This window comes from Chiloscyllium punctatum, chromosome 1, assembly GCF_047496795.1.
Source record: "Chiloscyllium punctatum isolate Juve2018m chromosome 1, sChiPun1.3, whole genome shotgun sequence".
NCBI lineage: Eukaryota > Metazoa > Chordata > Chondrichthyes > Orectolobiformes > Hemiscylliidae > Chiloscyllium > Chiloscyllium punctatum.
This window is the reverse complement of record NC_092739.1, coordinates 144,345,096-144,368,947: the sequence shown is the minus strand read 5'-3', so window position 1 is coordinate 144,368,947 and position 23,852 is coordinate 144,345,096. Positions and strand designations below refer to the sequence as shown.

Sequence of the window (23,852 nt, the reverse complement as noted above, 5' to 3'; positions counted from 1 at the left end):
AAGATCATGATCATCGGTTCCTGCCTGAGAGCTGTGGAAAGTGAGATTTCTTCTGTAGTTTCACTTTTTGAAATCAAACTTGTGACCTAACTGGCTACACAAGTTCATGCTGGGCTGGATTGTTTCAATGTATGTCTAACATAATGATATTTTCATGAGCAGCAGGTGTAGTGTACTAGATTAGAGGGTGTATCCATAATTGCTGAGGCTGAATATAGTGTCATCTTGTTCTACCCATGATCAGCCAGTTCAACAAGGAATGCAGATGAAAGCTGGCTTACACCAGCTGCTTGGTGAATCAACTTCCCAAGTCAGAAAAACTTCAAAAACAAGAGCTGCTGGAAACCTGAACCAGAATGTAAAATATAAACACTGAACAGATTAGTCCGACAGAATCTTTGGAGAGATATTTCAGTTATAGGTGCTTTTAAGAACAATGCAATGGGAGAGTTTCTTGTACTTCTATATTTTTTGTACTTACTGCTTTTCTAGTCAACAGATAATAGATTAGTCAAATAATTTATATTTCTGTCAAGGCAATGATATTAATAGCATTGTCAATAATCACAGAATTGTTACAGCACAGAAAATGCCAATTGGGCCTTCACCTGCTCTCCAAATGAGCATTATGACTTAGTACATTTTCTCCATACCTCTGCAAATTATTTGAATATAAACAATCATCAAATGCTCTTTTGAAATCCTTGATTGAATCTGCCCCCATCACACTTTCAGGCAACGCATTCCAGACTCTGACAAGTACCTATGTGAAAGTGTTTTCACTTCACAGTTGCTTCATTTGCAAGTCATTTTAAAACTATGTCCACTTGTTCATGATTCTTTTACAAGTGAGAGCAGTTTCTCCCTATCTACAGTCTCTAGTAATGTTCCCTCTATGTTGTGCAGCTTATCACCGATCGTGGCATTGACTTACAGTTCTGGAAGTTACTGCCGCAGAAGAGTCTCATAGGCCCACACAGAATGGAAATTAGTGAGTGCTGCTGTCTAGCTCATGGGTCTGAAAAGTTCTGTCAAATCTCCTCTTAGCCTTCTCCTGTCTAAGGAGGAAAGCTCCAACTTATCTATCTGTCTTGTAAATTTAGTTTTTGTGGATGTAGGTTTGCTCACTGAGCTGGAAGGTTTATTTCCAGACATTTTGTCACCAGTGGGCCTCCGAGCCAAGCGTTACCACTGAAGATGTTACCTAGTAGAGTGACGAACCATCTGGAAATGAACCTTCCAGCTCAGCGAGCAAACCTACATCCAGAACCTCAACCTGAGCTACAAATCTTCTCAAAACTCGCAATGAAGCTTCTCATTCCTAGATTCTTCTAAATCTCTAATGTGTTAATATCCATAATTATAATCAACTATTGCTTTGCATTCTGCACTGTCTTGTATTCACCAGGCAGGGATTATTGAGGAGATGTTAGAGGATACTTTTGAAAGCATGGAAGATGAGGAAGAAATGGAAGAAGCAGCAGAGATGGAAATTGACAAGATACTTTTTGAGGTTACTGCAGGTAAACTAAGGCCACTGTCTTTAAAAATTTTTGTAATACTGAATCTCTCAAGGAACTTTTACCAGTATCATTCTCAGAAATCAAATCTCTGCTAGTAAATTTTTGGGACAAGATTTGGGGGGTAAAATAATTGTTTTTCAGTCTCCATCTCTCCACTATGTAATTGCCTTTTAATGGGAGGGAGGTGGTTTTTAGGGGACAGGTTACCAAGCGTAATGGAGCTTTCAAGTAAAATTTAGTTAAGAATACACTTAATATATTAAGGTTCAAAGTTAAAGAAAATCTAACTCTGAGTTGCCTTATTTTGGACTTGCTGATTGTCAATAGGCTGTTGTGCTGACATCAATGTCAAAGTAGCCAGTTACATTGACACCCATCTAAACTTACCTATTGCATTCTCAGCTACCTTCTCCCCAGCCCAGCCTCCCCTCCCATTTATCTCTCAGCACTCCCCCAGCCCACAAGCCCCATTCCTGAAACATCGGTTCTCCTGCTCCTCAGATGCTGCCTGACCTGTTGTGCTTTTCAAGCATCAGAGTCTCGACTCTGATCTCCAGCATCTGCAGCCCTCACCTCCTCCACCCATCTAACACCTTCAATGTAAAAATCACTCCACCACTAAGACACAGCCCACAAGACAAACTGTAGCTCCTCATTGAGCTCCTTAGACTGCGTCTTCTAAAATACAGCCTCCAACATCTAGAAGAACAAGGGTAGCAGGTGCATGGGAACACAACCACCTGCACACTCCTGTCCAAACCACACAGCATCCTGACTTTAAAACATGGACATTCCTTCATTTTGCTGGGTTAAAATTCAGGAACTTCCTCCCTAACACAATGTAGGTTCACTTGCACCAATTTGGGATGCAGCATTTCAAGAAGGCAGCCCACCATCACCTTTTGAGGGTGATGAGGGAGTAAGTAATAAATGCCAGCCCATCTAACATATCCACATCCTGTGAGCATTTTAAAAAAATTAGTGGATTTATAATTGGGTATCGATATAGATTTCTGAAATGTAGTAATATCCCGAACTGCTTGCCCCCTTTGAGAGGCAGTGGCCTAGTGGTATTATTGCTAAACTGTTAATCCACAGATCTAGGTGACATTCTGGGGACATGGGTTTGAATCCTGCCATGGCAGATAGTGAAATTTGAATTCAATTTTTTTAAAAATCTGGAATTAAGTATCTAATGATGATCATGATTCTGCATCCTTCCCACAGCTCATCCTCCACCCAGCTTTTGTATCATCTACAAATTTGGAGATATTACCTTTTAATGTCCTCATCTTCTGATGCATTTGTTTTTGCAGGTGCTCTTGGGAAAGCTCCCAGCAAAGTCACAGATGCTCTCCCAGAACCAGAGCTTGAAGGAGCTACAGCTGCATCCGATGAGGGTGAGGCAGAGGAAGATATTGAAGAAATGCAGTCACGACTGGCTGCCCTACGGAGTTAAATATGTAAATAACTTAGTTGTACAGTTTTCCCTTTTACAAATTTTCTCCAGTGATATAATTCAGTTGCACTTAATGGATATCCTTTCTACTTCCTGTTCAATGTAATTTTGTTTTTCCAAATATGAGTAAACATTTCCTTCTTAATGAAAGGTAACTACAGTTAAATTTGTATAGGTGGGAAGGTTTCTGAAGAAAAACAAAAATTGCACTTGTGAATGTTACTTCTTTGCTAAAGCATTGTCTTGTCAACATACTTTTCTCAGTTTATCATTCAGCGTAATGATTTCAGTACTTCAATATTGATTTCTTATTGTTTTAAGTGTACTTCCCAGGCATGCAATGAAGTTTGGGGTCCCTGTTCGTGTAATTTGAATAATCATTGTGAAGAACATACAGTGAAGGCATGTTTTTCATTTGGGGTAGTAATGTTAGCTGTCCAAATTTAGTTTTTTTTACATGTATAGATACTTCATGTGGCCTTAATTGTATCAAATGGATAGTTCATAGCGATTCAAAATAAACCCTTTGGAATGAAAGTTAAAAATTCAATGATAATTGCTTGGGGGATATGTAACTCTGGTTGCTTATGTTGTCATTCATACAGGTGTTCTGTTACTTAAAGCAAGTTTTCTTATAAACTGCAGGCAGCTAATTTTGCATTGCCCCCTTTATCACAAGTGTGAAATTGTCTAGGGATTTTGAATTTTTTTGAGTTTTTTGCTGTAGTCTTTAAAGCTGTTGTCTTGAGTACTGCAAAAATTCCAGAAATCTGAATTTAAAAACAATATGCTGGATATACTCAGTCTGTGTGGAGAGAAAAACAGTTAATGTTTCATCTCTGACTTTCCACCACAAAAGTTTGAATTGGAACATGGGCTACTACCAGTAAAACACTAATCTCATTGCTGAGCAACACGATCTACTTGTGAAATGTTTTGCCTTCCCCACGGAGCCTTTAATTTTCTTGTGCAGGCAGATGTTAAATTAACAGGGCCAACATTTGGAACCTTGCAAGTTGCTGCAAGATTGTGCAGCTTGAAAAGAACATTGGTTGTGGAGAGTATTTTTACTAACCTCCCCATCACAAGATGCTGACAAGTGTATTTGTGGTTTGTTCAGCTGGAGGAGTAAAACACTGCATATGGAGCCTTTGATGCTGAGATATCAATTAAATACTTGGAGTAGTCACTATTATAATGTAGGAATCACAATGGGACTACAATGCAGTAGAGCAATTTTAATGAGAATTTGACTTTTTTGCTTTGATACATATTTATGGATGGATTGTAGATTTTGCATTTGGTTTAGCAGATTATAGAAACACTCCTGAGTGACAATACTCAATCGAACCGGAATCTGGACTCAGGATGTATGCTGTATTTTAAGTAGTAACTTCATTGTTGGTTATTGCGGTCCCCAACACATCATCCTCAATAGAACTGTATCACAATCTTTCTTTCTTCATGTTGAAGTAATGCTGAAGCAGGATTGGCTGCAGTGATGCATTCAAAAATTGTTGAGGTAAGAGTTTGTCATACTGGACCTCCAATACTATTGCAATCTCAGACTAACATCAAATAATGCAGTATTTTGATCCATAAACATTTAAGGATGGAGGTACAGGAAATAACCTGCCAATGATTCAGTTCATTGTTACCCAAAAATAGTTGAGATTCATTGGATCTGTACTGCTTACTGAAGCTTTGTATTATGAGAAAAACCTCAAACAACTTAATAAATTGTTTATACAACTTTTAAATTTATTGTCGTGTTTATGGAAAACATGTTATACCACTTGACAGATTCTGTCCTGCCTCATGAACAGGCCAATGTGTGTGAGTACTGCACAAACATCACCAGGGAGATAGTGAGAAAAGAAACCAGTCTGAGACTAGTTGGGAAAGGAGCAAGTCAAACAGTCAGGAACATAGAAAACAAGGTAGGACTGATAAACAGCATTTATTTTGATGAAAAATGCCTAACAGGTACAGCAGATGGTTAGGTACATGGAATTGACAATTAGAGACGTGGCTCAGGAAGGGACAGGACTGGCAGCTTAATATTTAAGGGTATAGAGGCTATAGGAAGGATAGAAAGGGGGAGCAAAAGAGGAGGGGTAGTGGCATTTATGGTTAGGGATAACATTACCACAGTACTTAGGAAGGATATTCCTGGAAATACGTCCAGGGATGTTAATTTGGGTGGAACTGAGAAGGGATGATCACCTTATTAGAACTGTACTGTAGACCCCCAATAATCAGTAAGAAATTGAAACAAATTTGTAAGGCTATCTATAAGAATAATAGGGTCATTTGAAAATTCAAAAATGAGATAGTGAGAGTCCAGACAGTATATTCCTGTTAGGGTGAAGGGCAAAGCTGGTTGGTGTAGGGAATGCTGGATGACTAAAGAAATGGAAGTTTTGGTCAGGCAAATGGAAACATGCATCAGAAACTGACAGCAGAGATAGAGTGAATGCCTAGAAGAGTATAAAAGCAGAAGTATATTTGAGGGAAATCAAGATGGCAAATAGGGTCAAGGAGAATCTAAAGGGATTCTACAAATACATTAAGGACAAAAGAGTAACTCAGCAGAGAATAGGGCATATATGTGTGGAACCGCAAGAGATACTAAATGAGTATTTTGCATCCTTATTTACTGTGGAGAATATAGAATGTGGGTAAATAAACAGTGACATCTTAATGTCCATATTACAGAGGTGGTGGTGCTGGACATCTTAAAAACACACAGGTGGATAAATCCCTGGCACCTCATCAGGTATACCCTAGAACTCTGGGAAGCGAAGGAAGTGACGGCCTGGCTCCTTGCTGAGATATTTGTATCATAGATAGCCAGGAGGTGAGATGCTACAAGACTGGAGATTGGCTAACATGGTGCCACTATTTCAGAAAAGTGGTAAGGAAAAGCCAGGGAACTATAGACCAGTGAGCCTGACAGTGGTGGTGGGCAGTTTGTTGGAGAGAATCCTGAGGGACAGGATTTACATGTATTAGGAAAGACACAGACTTCGAGATAGTCAACATGGCTTTGTGCGTTGGAAATAGTCTCTCTCTCCTTCAAAAAACTGAAGTTAATAACAGAAGATTGATAAGATGAGTGATACATGTGATCTATATGGACTTACAGTAAGGCATTCAACAAGGTTCCTCGTGATACGGTGGGTTAGCAGCAAGGTTTGATCACATGGAATACAGGGAGAACCAGCCAGTTGGATACAGAACTGACTCAAAAGGTAGAAGCCAGGGAGTTGTGATGGTGTTGGAGAATTGCTTTTCAAATTGAAGGCCTTTGACCTGCGATGTGCCACATGGATTGTTGCTGGGTCCACTGCTTTTCTTCATTTAATGATTTGAGCATAGGGGGTATGGTTTGCAGATTACACCAAAATTGGAGGTATAGTGGACAGTGAAGAAGCCTACCTCAGAACAACAGGATTTTGATCAGATGGGCCAAGGAGTGGTAGATGGAGTTTAATTTAGATAAATGAGAGGTGTTGCATTTTGGAAAGGAAAATCGGGGCAGGATTTATACACTTAATGCTAAGGTCCTGGAGAGGGTTGTGGAACAAAGAGACTCTAGAGTGTAGGTTCATAGTTCCTTGAAAGTGGAGTCACTGATAGATAGGAGAGTGAAGCAACAATTGGTATGCTTGCCTTTATTTCTCAGTGTATTGAGCATAGTAGGTATTGGGAGGTCATATTGCAGCTGTGCAGGTCATTGATTAGGCCACATTTGGAATATTGCATGCAGTTCTGGTCCCCCTACTGTAGGAAGTGTATTGGGAAACTTGAACGGTTCCTAAAAAGATTTATAAGGATGTTGCCAGGGTTTGATCTATAGGAGAGGCTGAATAGGCTGGGGCTGTTTCCCTTGGAGCATCAGAGGCTGCGGGGTGACCTTACAGATATTTATAAAATCAGTATGAGCATAGATAGGGTAAATAGACAAGGTATGTTCCCTAGGGTGGGGCGAGTCCAAATCTAGAGGGCATAGATTTAAGGTGAGAGGGGAAATATTTAGAAGCAACCTAAGGGACAGCATTTTCACAGAGGGTGGTGTGTGTGTGTGTGTATATGGAATGAGCTGCCAGAGGAAGTGGTGGAAGCTGGTACAATTACAACACTTAGACACCTGGAGGGGTATACGAGACAAATGCTGGCAAATGGGACTGGTTTTATTTAAGGGGGGGGCCTGTTTCCATACTGTACATCTGATTCACTACAACACATGATTAGGGAAAAAGTGATTGAAATGTTGTTTATTGCAAGTGGAATGGAATATTAGAATAGGGATGTTACTACAATTGCATATGGTATAGTATTGAAGCCACACCTGGAATACTCTTTTACTTGAAGGGATATAATATCTTTAGAAATACAAAGAAGGTTCACTCTATTTGATTCCTTGAATGGAGTTTAGCTTATGAGGAAGGTGTGGGCCTGTATTGATGAGTATCCAGCAGAATGAGAAGCAAGATGTAAGCAGCATGCAAGATCCTGAAGAACGGGATAGGATGGATGCTAAACAGATGTCTCTTCTGCGAGTGACTAGACCTACAGAATTTACAAATGACTTCCTCCCTCAACACTAAAACAGGGTCACTGCTGCAGTATGTAAAATGCAATAAATAGAAAAAAAAAGTGACAGCCATGGCAAAGGGGAGGGATTAATGGGTTGGAAAAACTAGAAATGTCACAGCACAATTACTAGCTTCTGCTTTCCTAAAAAAAAACAGTACTTATGATCACAAATAATTGAACTCTATTATAGGGTCCAAAAGGCTTTAAAAGCACAAGATCAAGAAACAAGGTCCTGCTATCTTTGACAGCCTCTGATTGGATTGCAGACGTTCCCTGTTACTGCCAGAACTGATTGGAATTCCAGAGGATAGAAGTTCCACTTTGTACTAAATCAGTCTTGTCAGCAGCATTTGGCTAACCATAGGCTTTTTCTTTGTGAAGTCACTCCCCCTCTGTCTCAGGATGTTAGACTAGTGAAGGTTACAGATTTGGATGGTGGGGATGTTATAGGGAACATGAAGACAAAGGATAACAACATTAGATCGAAGGCTTTGTATAAGCAGGCAAGTGAGGAGTCAAATCATGTGGGAAAGGATAATGACAGAATTTAGGATTTTTTTAAACTGGAATACAGACCTCAGATGGGTTTGACTGAGACTCCTTAAAATGGAAACAACTTCCGATCTATTGAAATAAGGCCCACGATTGCTAACCTCTTGGATTACTAATAGCTAGCTCGCAGGTACAAGTAGTCACCTGTGCGCATGGACACCCAAAGCCCTTTGCTTTACCATAGTTTCCAGTCTCATTATTAAGGAAATAATATAATTGTATTGGTTTCCAAGTGGATAGCTGCACATTATACTGAAATCCATTTGTCAGAGTTTAATTTACTAAACCGATTGAGCTTTATAATACTCATGTTTCCAGATTAGCCTTTCAAAAAAAAAACCAAAAATCACTCACACAGAATTAGGTCTTGTAGTTTTACACTGCATCAAATACACGACTCGGTCAAGCCCTACCACTACACTGCTAATATGCAGTTACCAGGTAACATTCAAACCCAACTGGGTCCTTATTAATCAGTGTTTCATGGATGTAAACTGATAGCCAGAAGTGACATGAAGTTGGATCTTAATACAAACACTGAAACCAACTCAGTCATCAAAATAAAGCAAGCTTGCACTGAATTTCAAGAACATTTCCATATATTGTGTAAAAATCACATTATCAAGGTGTACAAGTACCACTGCAGACAATCTGTAAACAATTATACTGATCAACTCGTCATCTTCCAGATCTCAAACTTCAGTCACACGGTATTTAAACTACAAGAGAAAAATGTACAAAACAAACAAATCAACATGATACATTAAACATTCAAGTGTGGGTCCTGAGTAATCCAAAATTCTTAATACAGAAGATAAAGGAAATGTCAAGCATTCTAAGAATTTTTAAAAAGCAGCTCAAAGAATCCCCTCAACTTTCCAGCCACAATTCCATGCTCAAGATAAACTAAAAGCTTTTGCTTGTTGGTACAGTGGAGGAGAAAAATCGCTTTCCAGTTAGTATTGTTAATAATCAATTAAGTCAAGATGAAAACCACAACTCAGTACTACCAGCTTCAAACTGAAGAATAGGACCCTTGATTTACTATGAGGTAAATTGAGAAAATAGACAGAACTCTTTCATACAGTGCTGATTTCCCCAACAATGCAATTTGCTTATATATAGTGTAATGCACAATATTATTTTGGGAGAACTATCATTAGAACCTACTCATTACAAATACAGGGCAACATGTGCTGCCTCCATTTAGAATACTCATCTAGGAGATGAGCTTTTTTTCGCGATAAACTTTGAATAGTTTGGCAAAAAGAAAATCAGTAGTCACATCAAAATGAGAGAATCCTATGCTTGTACGTGTTATGATGTGAAATGGCATCCCCACAAATCAAAAAGTAAGCTCATCTGCTTTATTGATGTATATTTAATTAGCACTGTGTGGAATATGTACTGCACAAGTAAACAATCCCAATACTGTATATCTTTAATTCTTGGCTGACCAGACCCATCCGATTTTTCAAATGGTTTAGCAACATTTAATCAGAAAAGGGCTTCCACCCAAAGTACCTCAAAAAGAATTGATAAATATTTACACAAAGTGGAAACAGAAGACATGGTAAAGCAATAATAAAAAAAGGCATATTCAGATCTGGGGTGTTGATGTCAGAACACTGAAACTTGTGGTGAAATTTGTGCGTCATAGATTAACCAGATATGAAAGGAGCAGCATCCAGCTGTGACTGAAGCAGCAAAAGAGGATATATTTACAAAGGATTTGGTTAGTTTTTAAGCAGTGTCCAATGGTTGAAAATGGAAATTTGACTTCCAAAACAGGATACATACAGAAATAAGATGCTGCTGATTGCTGGGATCACTGGCCATGGCATCCTCAACTAATTTATAAAGCTACATTGTGTGTGGGTTCTTTTCATTATTTGCTGTTTCTGCAGATGTTGCAGCAACTCAGATTTTAATTCAAAGCATTTCTTGAGACAGCTGGATCTCATTAATCTCTCTTTGGGAAAGAGGAGAATAAATAAATTGAATAGTGGGAGGTAGAATACAATTGATTTTGTATTAACCACAAAAAGAGATAAAGAAGGAACTAAAATTTACTGGCTATAAACATATGCAGAATTGTACAGACTATTATCATTTCTTACTTGTACAAAATTAAAAGAAGATGAAGTAGAGATCTGTGTTATGTTCCTTTCCTCATTTACTGTCAAAGTTCATTGAAAAAAATATCAGTTTGCCTCCTTTCCTTTAAGATGATGCCACTAACGTTACAGTGCAGATTTTCCAGGAAAACACAGCTTTCAACTGGGATTCAGATGGAATTCTTGAGAAGGCTGGACTCGTGAGCTTTCAACATTGAAACAGCATCCTTCACTGCATGGTAGATGATATTCTTCACCTATACAAAATAAAATCATAAAATGTATTATAGAACTCTTAGTATGGTTATTAATTTCAGTACCCAAAGATACAAATTGTTAGCTTGTGACCCAACTAATCAGATTTGATTCAAATGCTAAATTTTGATCCCAGTGACTCAGAGGATGGAATCACGGGCTCAACACTTGTTTGGTGAGAAACAGCACATATTGAGGTGATGACAAAATTCCCTTGTTCAGCATCTCAACAAAGTTTATGCTATATCCCCAAATGTTTTATATTGGTGAGGCGAAACTTGCATTATATACAGCAACATTCATGATCTTAGGATGACACTTTGGAGTTAATTAATTATTTAAAAATAGAAATAAGACAAAAGACCAGACAATTATGATGTTGGTCACAGAATAGATAATGACAAAGAAGTTGAGGAAAACTTGCCTACTTTTTGTTTTTCACATACAACCCCAGGGAGCAGGGGCCTTTTGTTCTTATATTCCTTATTGGAATGCAGACAGTTGTGTGGGCCAGCAACTACTATTATCAATCCATCATTGTCCTCGAGACAATGATGCCTTCTTGAACTACTGTAGTCCATATAATGTAGGCAGACCTTTAATGCTGCGGGGGAAGGAGTTCCAGGAGTTTGATTCCAGTCCAGCAAAGGGATTGTGATATAGTTCCAAGTCAGAACAGTGAGTGGCTTGAATGGAAATATACACTTAGTAGCGCTCCCTAGTATCTCCTGCCCTTGACCTTTTAGCTAATAAGAACACAAGATGTAGCAGAAGTAGGCCTTTCAGTTCACGGAGTCTGCTCCACCATTTAATGAGATTATGGCTAAATTTACAACTATTTTCCTCCCTGTTCCTCATATTCTGAATTTCCTTAATGATTAAAATATCTGCCCATCTTTAATAACCGAGCCTCAGCAGCCCGCTGCAGTAAAGAAGTTCACACTTATTACCCTCAAAAGCATTTCTCATCTCTGACCTAACTGTGTGAGCATTCATTTGCAGACTCTCCCACAAGGGGAAACAACTGCTCACTATCTATCTGTCAGGCCCCTTAAGAACCTTGAATGTTTCAATAAGTTCACCTCTCATTCTTCTCAACTCCAACCTCTCCTTACAAGGAAATCCCTCCATACCCAGAATCAACTGAATGAACCTTCTTTGGTGCGTTTGAATGCCAGAGTACCTTTCCCTGGATTTAAAAAAAATCAAAATTGTTTAGTCTAACTAGTGCACTGCGTAGTTTCAGCAGCACCTATTTTCATTGGTCCCATTGCTTTTGGTGTATCCAGGAGAGTTTCTTGAGACAATTTGCAGATAGTCCATCTAGGGAAGGAGCCATACTCTACTTCACAGTGGGGAATGAGCCTGGCCAGGTAATCAAAGTTTCAGTGGGGACCATTTTGGAACAGTGATCATAATTCTGTAAGTTTAAAATTACTTACGACTGGTCTTCAGGTGAAAGTGCTAAATTGAAAGAAGGCTTGGAGTCACAGAGATGTACAGCATGGAAACTGACCCTTCGGTCCAACCCGTCCATGCTGACCAGTTATCCCAACCCAATCTAGTCCCACCTGCCAGCACCTGGCCCAAATCCCTCCAAACCCTTCCTATTCATATACCCATCCAAATGCCTCTTAAATGTTGCAATTGTACCAGCCTCCACCACATCCTCTGGCAGCTCATTCCATACATGTACCACCCTCTGCGTGAAACAGTTGCCCCTTCGGTCTCTTTAATATCTTTCCCCCCTCACCCTAAACCTATGCCCTCTAGTTCTGGACTCCCCGATCCCAGGGAAAAGACTTTGTCTATTTATCCTATCCATGCCCCTCATAATTTTGTAAACCTCTATAAGATCACACCCTTATTCCAATAGTACTAAGCAGGAACTGGAGAAATTAGAATGGTGGCCGTTTGAGGGTTAATCCACAGCTGATTTGTGGAAATCTTTTAAAGGCTAGTTGATCGAAGTTCAAGACCAGCCTGTTCCTGTGAGGACGACAGAGAAGGAAGGCAAGATTCGGGAACCCTTGATGTTGAAAGTTTGGTCAAAAAAAGGGAAGCATATGTAGGTGTAGGAAACTGAACTTGAAGAAATCCTACGAGGAATTAAAAAGCAAGGCCATGAGATGTCCTTGGCAAGTTGGATTATTGGATACAGAGCTAGCTCAGAAGGTAGAAGACAGAGGGTAGTGGTGGAGGGTTGTTTTTCAGACTGAAGGCCTGTGACCAGTGGAGCGTCACAAGGATCGGTGCTGGGTCCTCTGCTTTTTGTCATTTACATAAATGATTTGGATGCGAGCGTAAGAGGTTAGTAAGTTTGCAGATGACACCAAAATTGGAGGTGTAGTGGACAGCGAAGAGGGTTACCTCAGATTACAACGGGATCTGGACCAGATGGGCCAATGGGTTGAGAAGTGGCAGATGGAATTGAATTCAGATAAATGCAAGGTGCTGCATTTTGGGAAAGCAAATCTTAGCAGGACTTATGCACTTAATGGTAAGGTCCTAGGGAGTGTTGCTGAACAAAGAGACCTTGGAGTACAGGTTCATAGCTCCTTGAAAGTGGAGTTGCAGGTAGATAGGATAGTGAAGGTGTTTGGTATGCTTTCCTTTATTGGTCAGAGTATTGAGTACAGGAGTTGGGAGGTCATGTTGCGGCTGTACAGGACATTGGTTAGGCCACTGTTGAAATATTGCATGCAATTCTGGTCTCCTTCCTATCGGAAAGATGTTGTGAAACTTGAAAGGGTTCAGAAAAGATTTACAAGGATGTTACCAGGGTTGGAGGATTTGAGCTACAGGGAGAGGCTGAACAGGCTGGGGCTGTTTTCCCTGGAGCGTCAGAGGCTGAGGGGTGACCTTATAGAGGTTTACAAAATTATGAGGGGCATCGATAGGATAAATAAACAAAATCTTTTCCCTGGGGTAAGGGAGTCCAGAACTAGAGGACATAGGTTTAGGGTGAAAGATATAAAAAAGACGTAAGGGGCAACATTTTCACACAGAGGGTGGTACATGTATGGAATGAGCTGCCAGAGGATGTGGTGGAGGCTGGTACAATTGCAACATTTAAGACGCATTTGGGTGGGTATATGAATAGGAAGGGTTTGGAGGGATATGGGCCGGGTGCTGGCAGATGGGACTAGATTGGGTTGGGATATCAGGTCGGCATGGACGGGTTGGACCAAAGGGTCTGTTTCCATGCTGTACATCTCTGACTCTATATTTGGTATACATATACATATTCGGTGTAATAGGGTAACTGGGAAAGGGTACATTCATCAGAAAGGGAGGGAATTTATGTGTGGAGCCAGAGGAAGTGGGTGAGGTCTTTAATGAGTACTTCACAGAGAAGAACACAGATGATGGTAAATTAGGGAGGGGTAAGGTGAAACTCTAGGATGTGTCAATATTAAGAAGGTGGTGATATCGGAAGTCTTGAATTGCCTTCAAAGTGGCTAAGCCCCCAGGATCTGATGGGATCTATCACAGGATAGTGAGGGACACAAGGGAGGAGATTGCTGAAGACTTGACAGAGATCTCCATATTCCATTTAGCCGCAGGTAAGGTACCAGAAGACTGGCGAATAACTAATGTTATTCTTTTGTTTACGAGGGGCAAGAGGGATAATCCAGTCAATTATAGGCCAGTCAGCTTTGTATCAGTGGTTGAGAAATTATTGGCGAAGAGTGTTAGGGACAGAATTTACTTGCATTTGGAAAAGAATAGATTTATTAGGGATAGTCACCACGGTTTTTTGTGGGGAGGTCTCATCTCAAACTATTGAGTTTTTTTAAAGCAAGTGACAAAGGCGGTTGATAAGAATAGGCAATGAGTGTTGTCTACATGGATGTTACTAAAACATTTGAAAAAGTTTCTCATGATAGGCTGGTCCAGAAAAATCAAACCACATGGGATCCATGCTGAGTTGACAAATTGGGTAAAAACTGACTTGGTCATAGGAGAGGGGTGTTGTCGAGCAGTAGTTTTCTGACTGGAGGTTTGTGACCTGTGGTGTTCCACAGGGATCAGCGCTCGGACCGGTTATTTGTAATATGTATGGAGATGTAGCTGATCGGATTAGTAATTTTGCAGTTAACACAAAAATTGATCAAGTTGTGGATAGCAATGAAGGATATGAAAGAATGCAGGAGGATATAGATCAGCAGGAAAGCTGGGTGGAGAAATGGCAGATGGGAGTTTAATCTGGACAAGTGTGAGGTGATGCATTTTGGAAGGTCAAATGCAAGATGGAAATATATAACTAAATGGCAAAACCTAAATGGAAGTACTAAAACAGCAAGTGCTGGAGAAACTCAGCAGGTCTGGCAGCATCTGTGAAGTGAAATCAGAAAACATTTTGGGTCCAGTGAACCTTCCTCAGGGTCACTGGATTGGAAATGTTAACTCTGATTTCTCCTCAGATGCTGCTAGACCCTTAGGAGTATTGATGTACAGAGAGATCTTGGGGTTCTAGTCCCTGAAAGTGGCAATAGAAGTGCATATTGTGTATTTGCCTTCATTCTTTGGGTTACTGAGTACAAAGGCTGGCAAGACATGTTGCAACTGTATAAAACTTTAGTAAGGCCACATTTGGTGCACCATGTGTAGTTCTGGTCCCCACACTACAGGATGGATGTGCAGGCTTTGGAGACGGTGCAGAAGAGGTGTACCTGGATGTTGCTTGGTTGGTGTGTATTAGCTATAAGGAGACAAACTTGGATTGTTTTCGCTAAGAGTATCAGAGGCTGAGGGGCGATCTAAATAAGTATTTAAAATTATGAGAAGAATGGATAGGGTGGATAATCAGTCTTTTTTTCCAGGATGAAAATGTCAAACAGGGTACTGGTTTAAGATGAGGGGGGAAAGGATTAAAGTGAAAGGGGAAAAGTATAAGGGAGATGGTAGTGTGTCTGATAGTGTGGCCACACAGTCCAAGGTGCTGGATTAAGATTCCAGTCTCTAAGGAGGCGTGAGTTCGAATCCCACCGCTACCATTCCTGAGAGTCGCAGGTTGCACTTCTGTGTGTTAAGCGTTGCTGCATTTAGGGGCAGCACAGTGGCTCAGTGGTTAGCACTGCTGCCTCACAGCACCAGAGTCCCAGGTTTGATTCCAGCCTCAGGTGACTGTCTGTGTGGAGTCTGCACATTCTCCCGGTGTCTGCTGGGTTTCCTCCGGGTGCTCTGGTTTCCTCTCACAACCCAAAGATGTGCAGGTCAGGTGAATTGGCCATTCCAAATTGCCCGTAGTGTTAGGTGCATTAGTTAGGGGAAAATGGGTCTGGGTGGGTTACTCTTCGAATGGTCAGTGTGGACTTGTTGGGCCGAAGGGCCTGTTTCCACCCTGTTGGGAATCTAATCTAATCTTATCTAAATGTGCGAGGGAAGTTTTGTTTTGAAATGACAGAGGGTGGTAGATGCCTGGAACATGCTGCCAGGAAAGGTGGTAGAAGCAGATACGTTAGCAAACTTTAACAGGCATTTAGACAGTCACATGAACAGGCAGAGAATAGAGGGATCTAGACCACGTGCAGACAAATGGGATTAGATTAGAATGGCATCATGCTCACCATAGACACGGTGGGCTTGTTTTGGTGCTGTGCTGTTCTATGTTCAATAAAGGCCAACATTCCATTTGCCTTCCTTATTAACTGAACTTGGAGCTTAGCTTTTTGTGATTTGTGCACAAGGACTCCCAAACTGCTCTGTGCTGCACCTTTATCCAAATAATTAATATTCTCCATGGGGTATTCCTCTAACACTCCAGGATGTTAACAGTGGAGGATTCAGCAATGGTAATGCTGTTGGATGTCAAGGGACAATGGTCAGATTTTCATGTTGGATTCAGTCATTGCCTGGCGCATGAAAGGCATGAATGTGACTGGTCATGTGTCAGCCCAATCATCTCATCTGAAAAAACACACCTCCAATAGTGCAGCGCTCAGTCCACATAGTACTGCACTGTCACTGGAGATGTTTGGCCTCAGGTCTCTGGAGCTGGACATGAACTGAAACCCTTTGATTCAGAGGTTTGATTCAAAACCTTATCTGTAGCAATTTTCACTTTAACATTGCTGTCCTCTCCATGTCACGCTGAAGCAGTTTTGGCTTTCCCCTTTTGCACATGCAATGCCTTACATTTTAATTTTGAATGACCTTTACTTGTATTCTAGAAAAGAGAGACTTGCATTTATGTACTTTCTGTTTTTTTAAACCAGACATCTGAAGCTGCTTTTTGAAGTATGGCCACTGATGTAGGAAACACAGCAGCTAATTTGGACTCATTAAACTTTCACAGAGAGCAATCAGAGAATCGGCTTTTTTGTAGATAAATATTGACCGAGATACCAAGGCTAACTTTTCGTCACTGAAATGAAGTACAATGGGATCTTTTACATCTCCATACGCAGGCACTACCTCCGACAGTGCTGTGTTCCCTCAGTACTGCACTGGGGGAGGGGAGAGGGGTGGGGGGAGGTGTTTAGCTCAGATTTTTGTGCTCATGCTGAACCTAAATTCTTGTCATTAAAAGTTGGGTGCCACCACTGAGAAGCTAAGGAATGTGGTTCCTATCAAGGTACTGGCCTGTAAGCGAAACACAAACTTATCATACGCAGGAGGTTGATTCCAGGTACCTGTAGTTTATCCTCATGGTTTGTATGTGTGTTAGACAGGTGTCGAAATTCTTGTGTAAGCCGGAAGCAGTGTTTGACATGCTCAGTGGAAACAAAGTCCTCTGCCACTTTGATGCAACTGTACAAGTTGTGCACCTGTAGCAAATAACAGGATAAATACTTCAAGTTAGTTGCAAATTCCACCTCCAGAAATGCAGCACAACACGAGTCTCCAGCTTGTCAGTCAAATAAATGCAGAAGACACTTACAAAAGTGCGTTTAGGGATGAGAAGCTTCAGTTATGGGTCTAGATAGAAACTGGGACTGCTCCCCATGAAGGGAATAGATTCTCAACATCACGAGATCTGGATAGAGATAGGGAGGAATCCTCTCTGCCACTCAAGTGTAGTCAGACAGGATATTTAGGTCCTGCTCTGTTTAGACTCTCAAACAAACTCCAGGCACATCATCGTTTACATTAAGGGTGCAAATACACCCAGAATGACTGTCCTGCGAGATAGAGACCACTTCAGCGAAACAGTATATTCCCTCCTTTTCATCAGCCCCTTCAACGCAGGCATTCCACAGTAGTGGACACTTAGCAAATCGAGTAGCTCCCCCCCACCACCACTGCACCCACAATTTTGATTAGCCTCTTGACTAGTTTATTACACATTTCCTGTACATACAACTTCCTTAAACTTAGTCAAACAAAGAGTTCCCCGAAACACAAAAATAATCATCCATACTACTCTGGATACATGTTAACCAGAATTCACTCTTTTGCCAGGAAAAGGGGAAATGGTCTTGATGCTTAGAAACCGAAGAGTAGATCTCCGGTTAAACCAAAAGGGCAAGCAATGAGGATAACTGATTGAACAGAATGCCAATAAACATGGTTCTGCAACAATAAGTGTGTGTGGGGGATAGCAAGGAATCACAGTCTGCACGCGAGATAGTAAGAAAGAAACAAAATGCATTTAAACAGAAGGCAAAGTGAATCCAGCACTGACCTGGTGTGGAGCTCCAGCAGGGATAAAAACCACATCACCGAGGTACTGCACAATGGCCCAACCCTGGACACCATATTCATGGTAAAGTCTCTTGCGTAGTGTACTGTCCAGGTACCAACTCTGGTCATGAATGGGATCGTGGTCTGGCGGGTTTTCTTGATCTTGCTCTTCTGCCACCTGAAAAACATTGGGCAGTCTTGTTTGCGTTGGGTCACATTCTTTGGTGATTTACATCTCCATTTATTTAAGTTAAGTGATACAAATAAAATTCTCCTAATTGTTCCAAATAATTACCAGGTAAGACATGAAGAATAGCGAGGTTAGCCTTTCAATGTTTTAAATCCAACTATTTTATTCTGCTTATTACAAAACGGCAACTTCATTACAGTGTAGTTGAGTCTCAAGTTCCCTCTGAACTTCTCAAAAGGGCAGTCAGAATGGACCTGAAGTTTGTCAGGAATACCCATGCCTACGAGAAGGATTTTAGGCACATACAAGGGAGTAATTAGGGATTTGGAGTGAAAACCCAAGCGGTACACAGAATACTGCCAAAACTAATCTTGTGATCTTTTGAAAACAAGCTCATCAGAAGGAAACTAGTGAACAATCCAAACACAAACTAGTTACAGAACACCAAGCACCTCAGCCCCAAACACAAAACAGCTGGGTTAGAACTTCCAGAAGGTGCAAGGTGACGGGGAAGCTGGGGGCTGAAGAATAGGGAAAGACAAAAACCATGCAGAATGACCAAGAGAAAAGATAGTTAATCTTTTCAATGTGGGAGGTCAGGGAGCTCAGGGATGTGGTTGATGTCCCTGACTCCTTCACATTGCAGGAAGTGTGTCCAGCTGCAGCTCTTGTTTGACCACATGACGGCTCTGGAGCTGCAGATGAACTCATTTTGGAGCATCCGCAATGCTGAGGTGATCGTGGATAGCACATTCAGTGAATTGGTCACAGCACAGTTTAGGATTGCTGAGGGAATGGGTAACCAAAAGGCAGAGAAAGAGCAGGAAGGCAGTGCAGGTGTCCCCAGAAGTCATCTCCTTCCAAAATAGCTATTCTGTTTTGGATACAGCTGGGGGAGATGGCTCACCAGGGGAAGGCAGCAGTAGCCAGGATTATGGCACCATGGCTGGCTCTGCTGCACAGAAGGGCGGGAAAAAGACTGCAAGGACTATAGGCATAGGGGATTCAATTGTGAGGGGAGTAGATAGGCGTTTCTGTTGTTGAAAATGAAACTCTCGGATATTATATTGCCTTCCAGGCGCTCAGATCAGCTGCAGAATATTCTGAACAGGGAGGGTGAACAGCTAGTTGTTGCGGTGCATAGAGACACTAATAATATAGGCTAAAAAAAAAAACAGGATGAGGTCCTATAAGCAGAATTTAGGGAGTTAGGAGCCAAATTAAAAAGTAGGGCCTCAGACGCAGTAACCTCAGGATTGACTCGCATGTGGCACTGGCAAAGAAGAAATGAAAGAACATGCAGGATGAACGCATGGTTTAAGAGATGGTGCAGGAGGGAGGGGTCAGATTTTTGTGACGTTGGGACCAGTTCTGGGAGAGGTTGGACTATTACAAATTGGACGGTCTACTGGGCCGGACTGGAACCAACGTCCTAGTGGGTGCTTTTGCTAACGCTGTTGGGGAAGGTTTAAACTAATATAGCAGGGGATGGGAACCAAATGAGGTGGTTAGTGGACAGAAAGGAGGTAGTAACTAAAGCCTGTAAGGAACTAGATAATGAAGTCAGTGTGACTAAGGGGAAGAGCAGGCAGGAAGTGGCTGATGAACGCATAGGGACTGGTGGTTTAAGGTGCATTTGTTTTCATGTGAGAAGTGTAGCAGGTAAGGCTGGTGATCTTACGGCTTGGATTAGTACCTGGGAGTATGATGTTATTGCTATTACTCAGACATGGTTGAGGGAAGGGCAGGATTGGCAACTAAATGTCCCAGGATAAGTCTCCGGGACCTGATGGCCTGCATCCCAGGGTACTGAAGGAGGTGGCTCAGGAAATCGTGGATGCGCTGGTGATTATTTTCCAGAGTTCAATAGAATCGGGGTCGGTTCCTGAGGATTGGAGGGCGGCTAATGTTGTGCCACTTTTTAAGAAGGGTGGGCGGGAGAAAGCAGGAAATTATAGACCAGTTAGTCTGACCTCAGTGGTGGGAAAGATGCTGGAGTCTATTATAAAGGATGAAATTACGGCATATCTGGATAATAGTAACAGGATAGGACAGAGTCAGCATGGATTTATGAAGGGGAAAATCATGCTTGACTAATCTTCTTGAATTTTTTGAGGATGTAACTCGGAAGATGGACGAGGGAGATCCAGTGGATGTAGTGTACCTGGACTTTCAGAAAGCTTTTAATATAGTCCCACACAAGAGGTTAGCGAGTAAAATTAGGGCGCACGGTATTGGGGGCAAAGTACTAGATTGGATAGAGAATTGGTTGGCTAAGAGGAAACAAAGGGTAGTGATTAACGGCTCCATTTCGGAATGGCACGCAGTGACCAGTGGGGTACCGCAGGGATCCGTGCTGGGACCGCAGCTTTTTACAATATATGTAAATGATATAGAAGATGGTATCAGCAATAACATTAGCAAATTTGCTGATGATACAAAGCTGGGTGGTAGGGTGAAATGTGATGAGGATGTTAGGAGATTACAGGGTAACCTGGACAAGTTAGGTGAGTGGGCAGATGCAGTTTAATGTGGATAAATGTCTGGTTATCCACTTTGGTGGCAAGAACAGGAAGGCAGATTACTACCTCAATGGTAACAAATTAGGTAAAGGGGCTGTTCAGAGAGATCTGGGTGTTCTTGTCCACCAGTCAATGAAGGCAAGCATGCAGGTACAGCAGGTCGTGAAGAAGGCTAATAGCATGCTGGCCTTCATAACAAGAGGAATTGAGTATAGAAGCAAAGAGGTGCTTCTGCAGCTGTACAGGGCCCTGGTGAGACCACACCTGGAGTACTGTGTACAGTTCTGGTCTCCAAATTTGAGGAAAGACATTCTGGCTATTGAGGGAGTGCAGCGTAGGTTCACGAGGTCAATTCCTGGAATGGCAGGATTGCCTTACACGGAAAGACTGAAGCGACTGGGCTTGTATACCCTTGAGTTTAGAAGACTGAGAGGGGATCTGATTGAAACGTATAGGATTATGAAAGGATTGGACACTCTGGCAGGAGGAAACATATTTCCGCTGATGGGGGAGTGCCGAACCAGAGGACACAGCTTAAAAATACGGGGTAGACCATTTAGGACAGAGATGAGGAGAAACTACTTCACCCAGAGAGTGGTGGCTGTGTGGAATGCTCTGCCCCAGAGGGCAGTGGAAGCCCAGTCTCTGGATTCATTTAAGAAAGAATTGGATAGAGCTCTTAAAGATAGTGGAGTCAAGGGTTATGGAGATAAGGCTGGAACAGGATACTGATTGGGAATGATCAGCCATGATCATATTGAATGGCGGTGCAGGCTCGAAGGGCTGAATGGCCTACTCCTGCATCTATTGTCTATTGTCTAGGATATAGATGCTTCAGGGGCGATAGAGGTGGTGGTAAAGGGTGGGGGGGGGGGAAAGTTGCATTACTGTGCTGAAGGACAGAACTGTGGAGGACTCGAGCAGTGAGGCAATATGGGCAGAGCTCAGAAATAGGAAGGGTGTGCTAACAATGTTGGGGCTATACTATAGGCTTCCCAACAGCAAGCATGAGATAGAAGTAACAATGTGCAAACACATTATGGAAAGATGTCGGAGGGAACAGCTCTTTGAAGTTAAATCCACATTTGATATGTGGGAAGCTTTTAAAGAGAAGTTGATTGGAGTTCAGGACAGACATGTCCCTGTGAAAATGAGGAATAGAAATGGCAAGATTAGATGATGGTGAAATTGAGAGACTAGCCAAGAGGAAAAAGGAAGTATACGCAATGTCTAGGTGACTGAAAACAGACAAAGCTTTGGAAGAATATTGAGAAAGTAGGACCGATCTGAAACGAGAAATTAAGAGGGCTAAAGGGGGTCATGAAATATCTTTAGCAAACAGGAGGAAAGTTACGCAGAAAGTCAGAAAATGGGCGAGATTCTTAATGAGTACTTTGCATCGGTATTCATCGAGGAGAGGGACATGACAATGTTGAGATTAGGTATAGATCTTTAATTACTCTAGGTCAAGTCGGCATAAGGAGGCAGGAAGTGTTGGATATTCTAAAAGGTGTCAAGGTGGACAAGTCCCCAGCTCCATATGGGATTGATCCCAAGTTACTGTAGGAAGCGAGAGGGGAAATCTTTGCAGCATCCTTGAACACAGGTGGGGTCTTGGAGGACTGGAGAATTGCTAATGCTGTCCCCTTGTTTGAGGAGGATAGCGGGGTGATCCAGGTAATTATAGACTGGTAAGCCTACCATCAGTGGTAGGGAAGATGCTGGACAATACATTGAGAAATAGGATCTATTTACATTTGGAAGAAAATGGGCTTATCAGTGATAGGCAACATGATTTTGTGCAGGCAAGGTCATGTCTTACCAACTTAATAGAATTCTTTGAGGAACTGACAATGTTGATTGATGAGGAAAGGGCTGTATGTGTCATATACGTGAACATCAGTAAGGCTTTTGATAAAGTTCTCCATGGTCAGCTGATGGAGAAAATGAAGTCACATGGAGTCCAGGGTGTACTAGCTAGATGGAAAGAAAACTGCTGGGCAACAGGAGAAGGGAGTATTGGAAGGGAGTTTCTCAAAATGGAGAACTGTGACCAGTGATGTTCCACAGGGATCCTTGCTGGGATCACTGTTGTTTGTGATATACATAAAAGATTTGGAGGAAGGTGTAGTTGGTCTGATTAGCAAGTTTTCAGATGACACTAAGATTGGTGGAGTAGCAGTGAAGGGGACTGTCAGAGAATGGAGCTGAATATAGATAGATTGGAGAGATGGGCAGAGAAATGGCAGATGGAGTTGAATCTAGGCAAATGCGAGATGATGCATTTTCAAAGATCCAATTCAAGAGCAAACTATATGGTAAATAGAAAAGCCCTGAGGAAAACTCAGATGTACAGAGAGATCTGGGTGTTCAGGTCTATTGTACCCTGAAGGTGGCAACGCAAGTTAACAGAGTGGTCAAGGCGGCATACAGCATCCTTTCCTTCATTGGACAGGGTACTGAGTACAAGAGTTGGCAGGTCATGTTACAGTTGTTTAGGACTGTGGTTCGGCCACATTTGGAATAATGGGTACAGAAAGACGGAAGTTGAGGGGGTACCTGATTGAAATCTATAAAATCATGAGAGGATTAGACAGGGTGGATAGCAATAAGCCTTTTCCCCCCAGAGTAGGGGACTCAATTACCAGGGGGCAAGAGTTCAAGGAGAGAGGTGAAACGTTTGAGGGAGATATGCATGTAAAGTTCTCTACGCAGAGGGTGGTGGACACCTGGAACGCATTGCCAGTGGAGGTGGTAGAGGCAGGCACAACAGTGTCATTTAAGATGGATCTGGACAGATACATGATAGGCAGGGAGCAGAGAGATACAGACCCTTAGACGTTAGGTGACAGGTTTAGATGAGGAACTGGATTGGTGCAATCTTGGAGGGCCAAAGGGCCTGTCCCTCTGCTCTAATTGTTCTTTTCAAACTTCCCCTCACTTGATATCACAACAGATTTTAGATTATCTCTGTTTTGCGTTTTCAATTAAAACAGAGGAAAG

The 23,852-nt window shown here is 41.8% G+C and overlaps 2 protein-coding genes across 3 annotated transcripts in view; one reads left to right on the top strand and one right to left on the bottom strand.

Moving 5' to 3' along the window:
- The window catches only part of LOC140480901 (charged multivesicular body protein 3), a 68,590-nt gene extending 63,848 nt beyond the window's left edge, over window positions 1-4,742 (top strand). For both annotated transcript variants that reach the window (XM_072576493.1, XM_072576485.1), the window contains 2 exons: window positions 1,409-1,523; window positions 2,840-4,742. In XM_072576493.1, coding sequence (XP_072432594.1) covers window positions 1,409-1,523; window positions 2,840-2,982 — 258 coding nt within the window. In that variant the 3' untranslated portion in view covers window positions 2,983-4,742. The remainder of the gene's footprint in view (window positions 1-1,408; window positions 1,524-2,839) is intronic.
- Window positions 4,743-8,713: 3,971 nt separating this feature from the next.
- LOC140480894 (lysine-specific demethylase 3A-like) overlaps window positions 8,714-23,852 on the bottom strand; it is a 79,055-nt gene continuing 63,916 nt past the window's right edge. The window contains exons 23-25 of the mRNA XM_072576462.1: window positions 18,139-18,315; window positions 17,147-17,281; window positions 8,714-10,510 (exon numbers count right to left, since the gene is read on the bottom strand). Coding sequence (XP_072432563.1) covers window positions 10,424-10,510; window positions 17,147-17,281; window positions 18,139-18,315 — 399 coding nt within the window. The 3' untranslated portion in view covers window positions 8,714-10,423. The remainder of the gene's footprint in view (window positions 10,511-17,146; window positions 17,282-18,138; window positions 18,316-23,852) is intronic.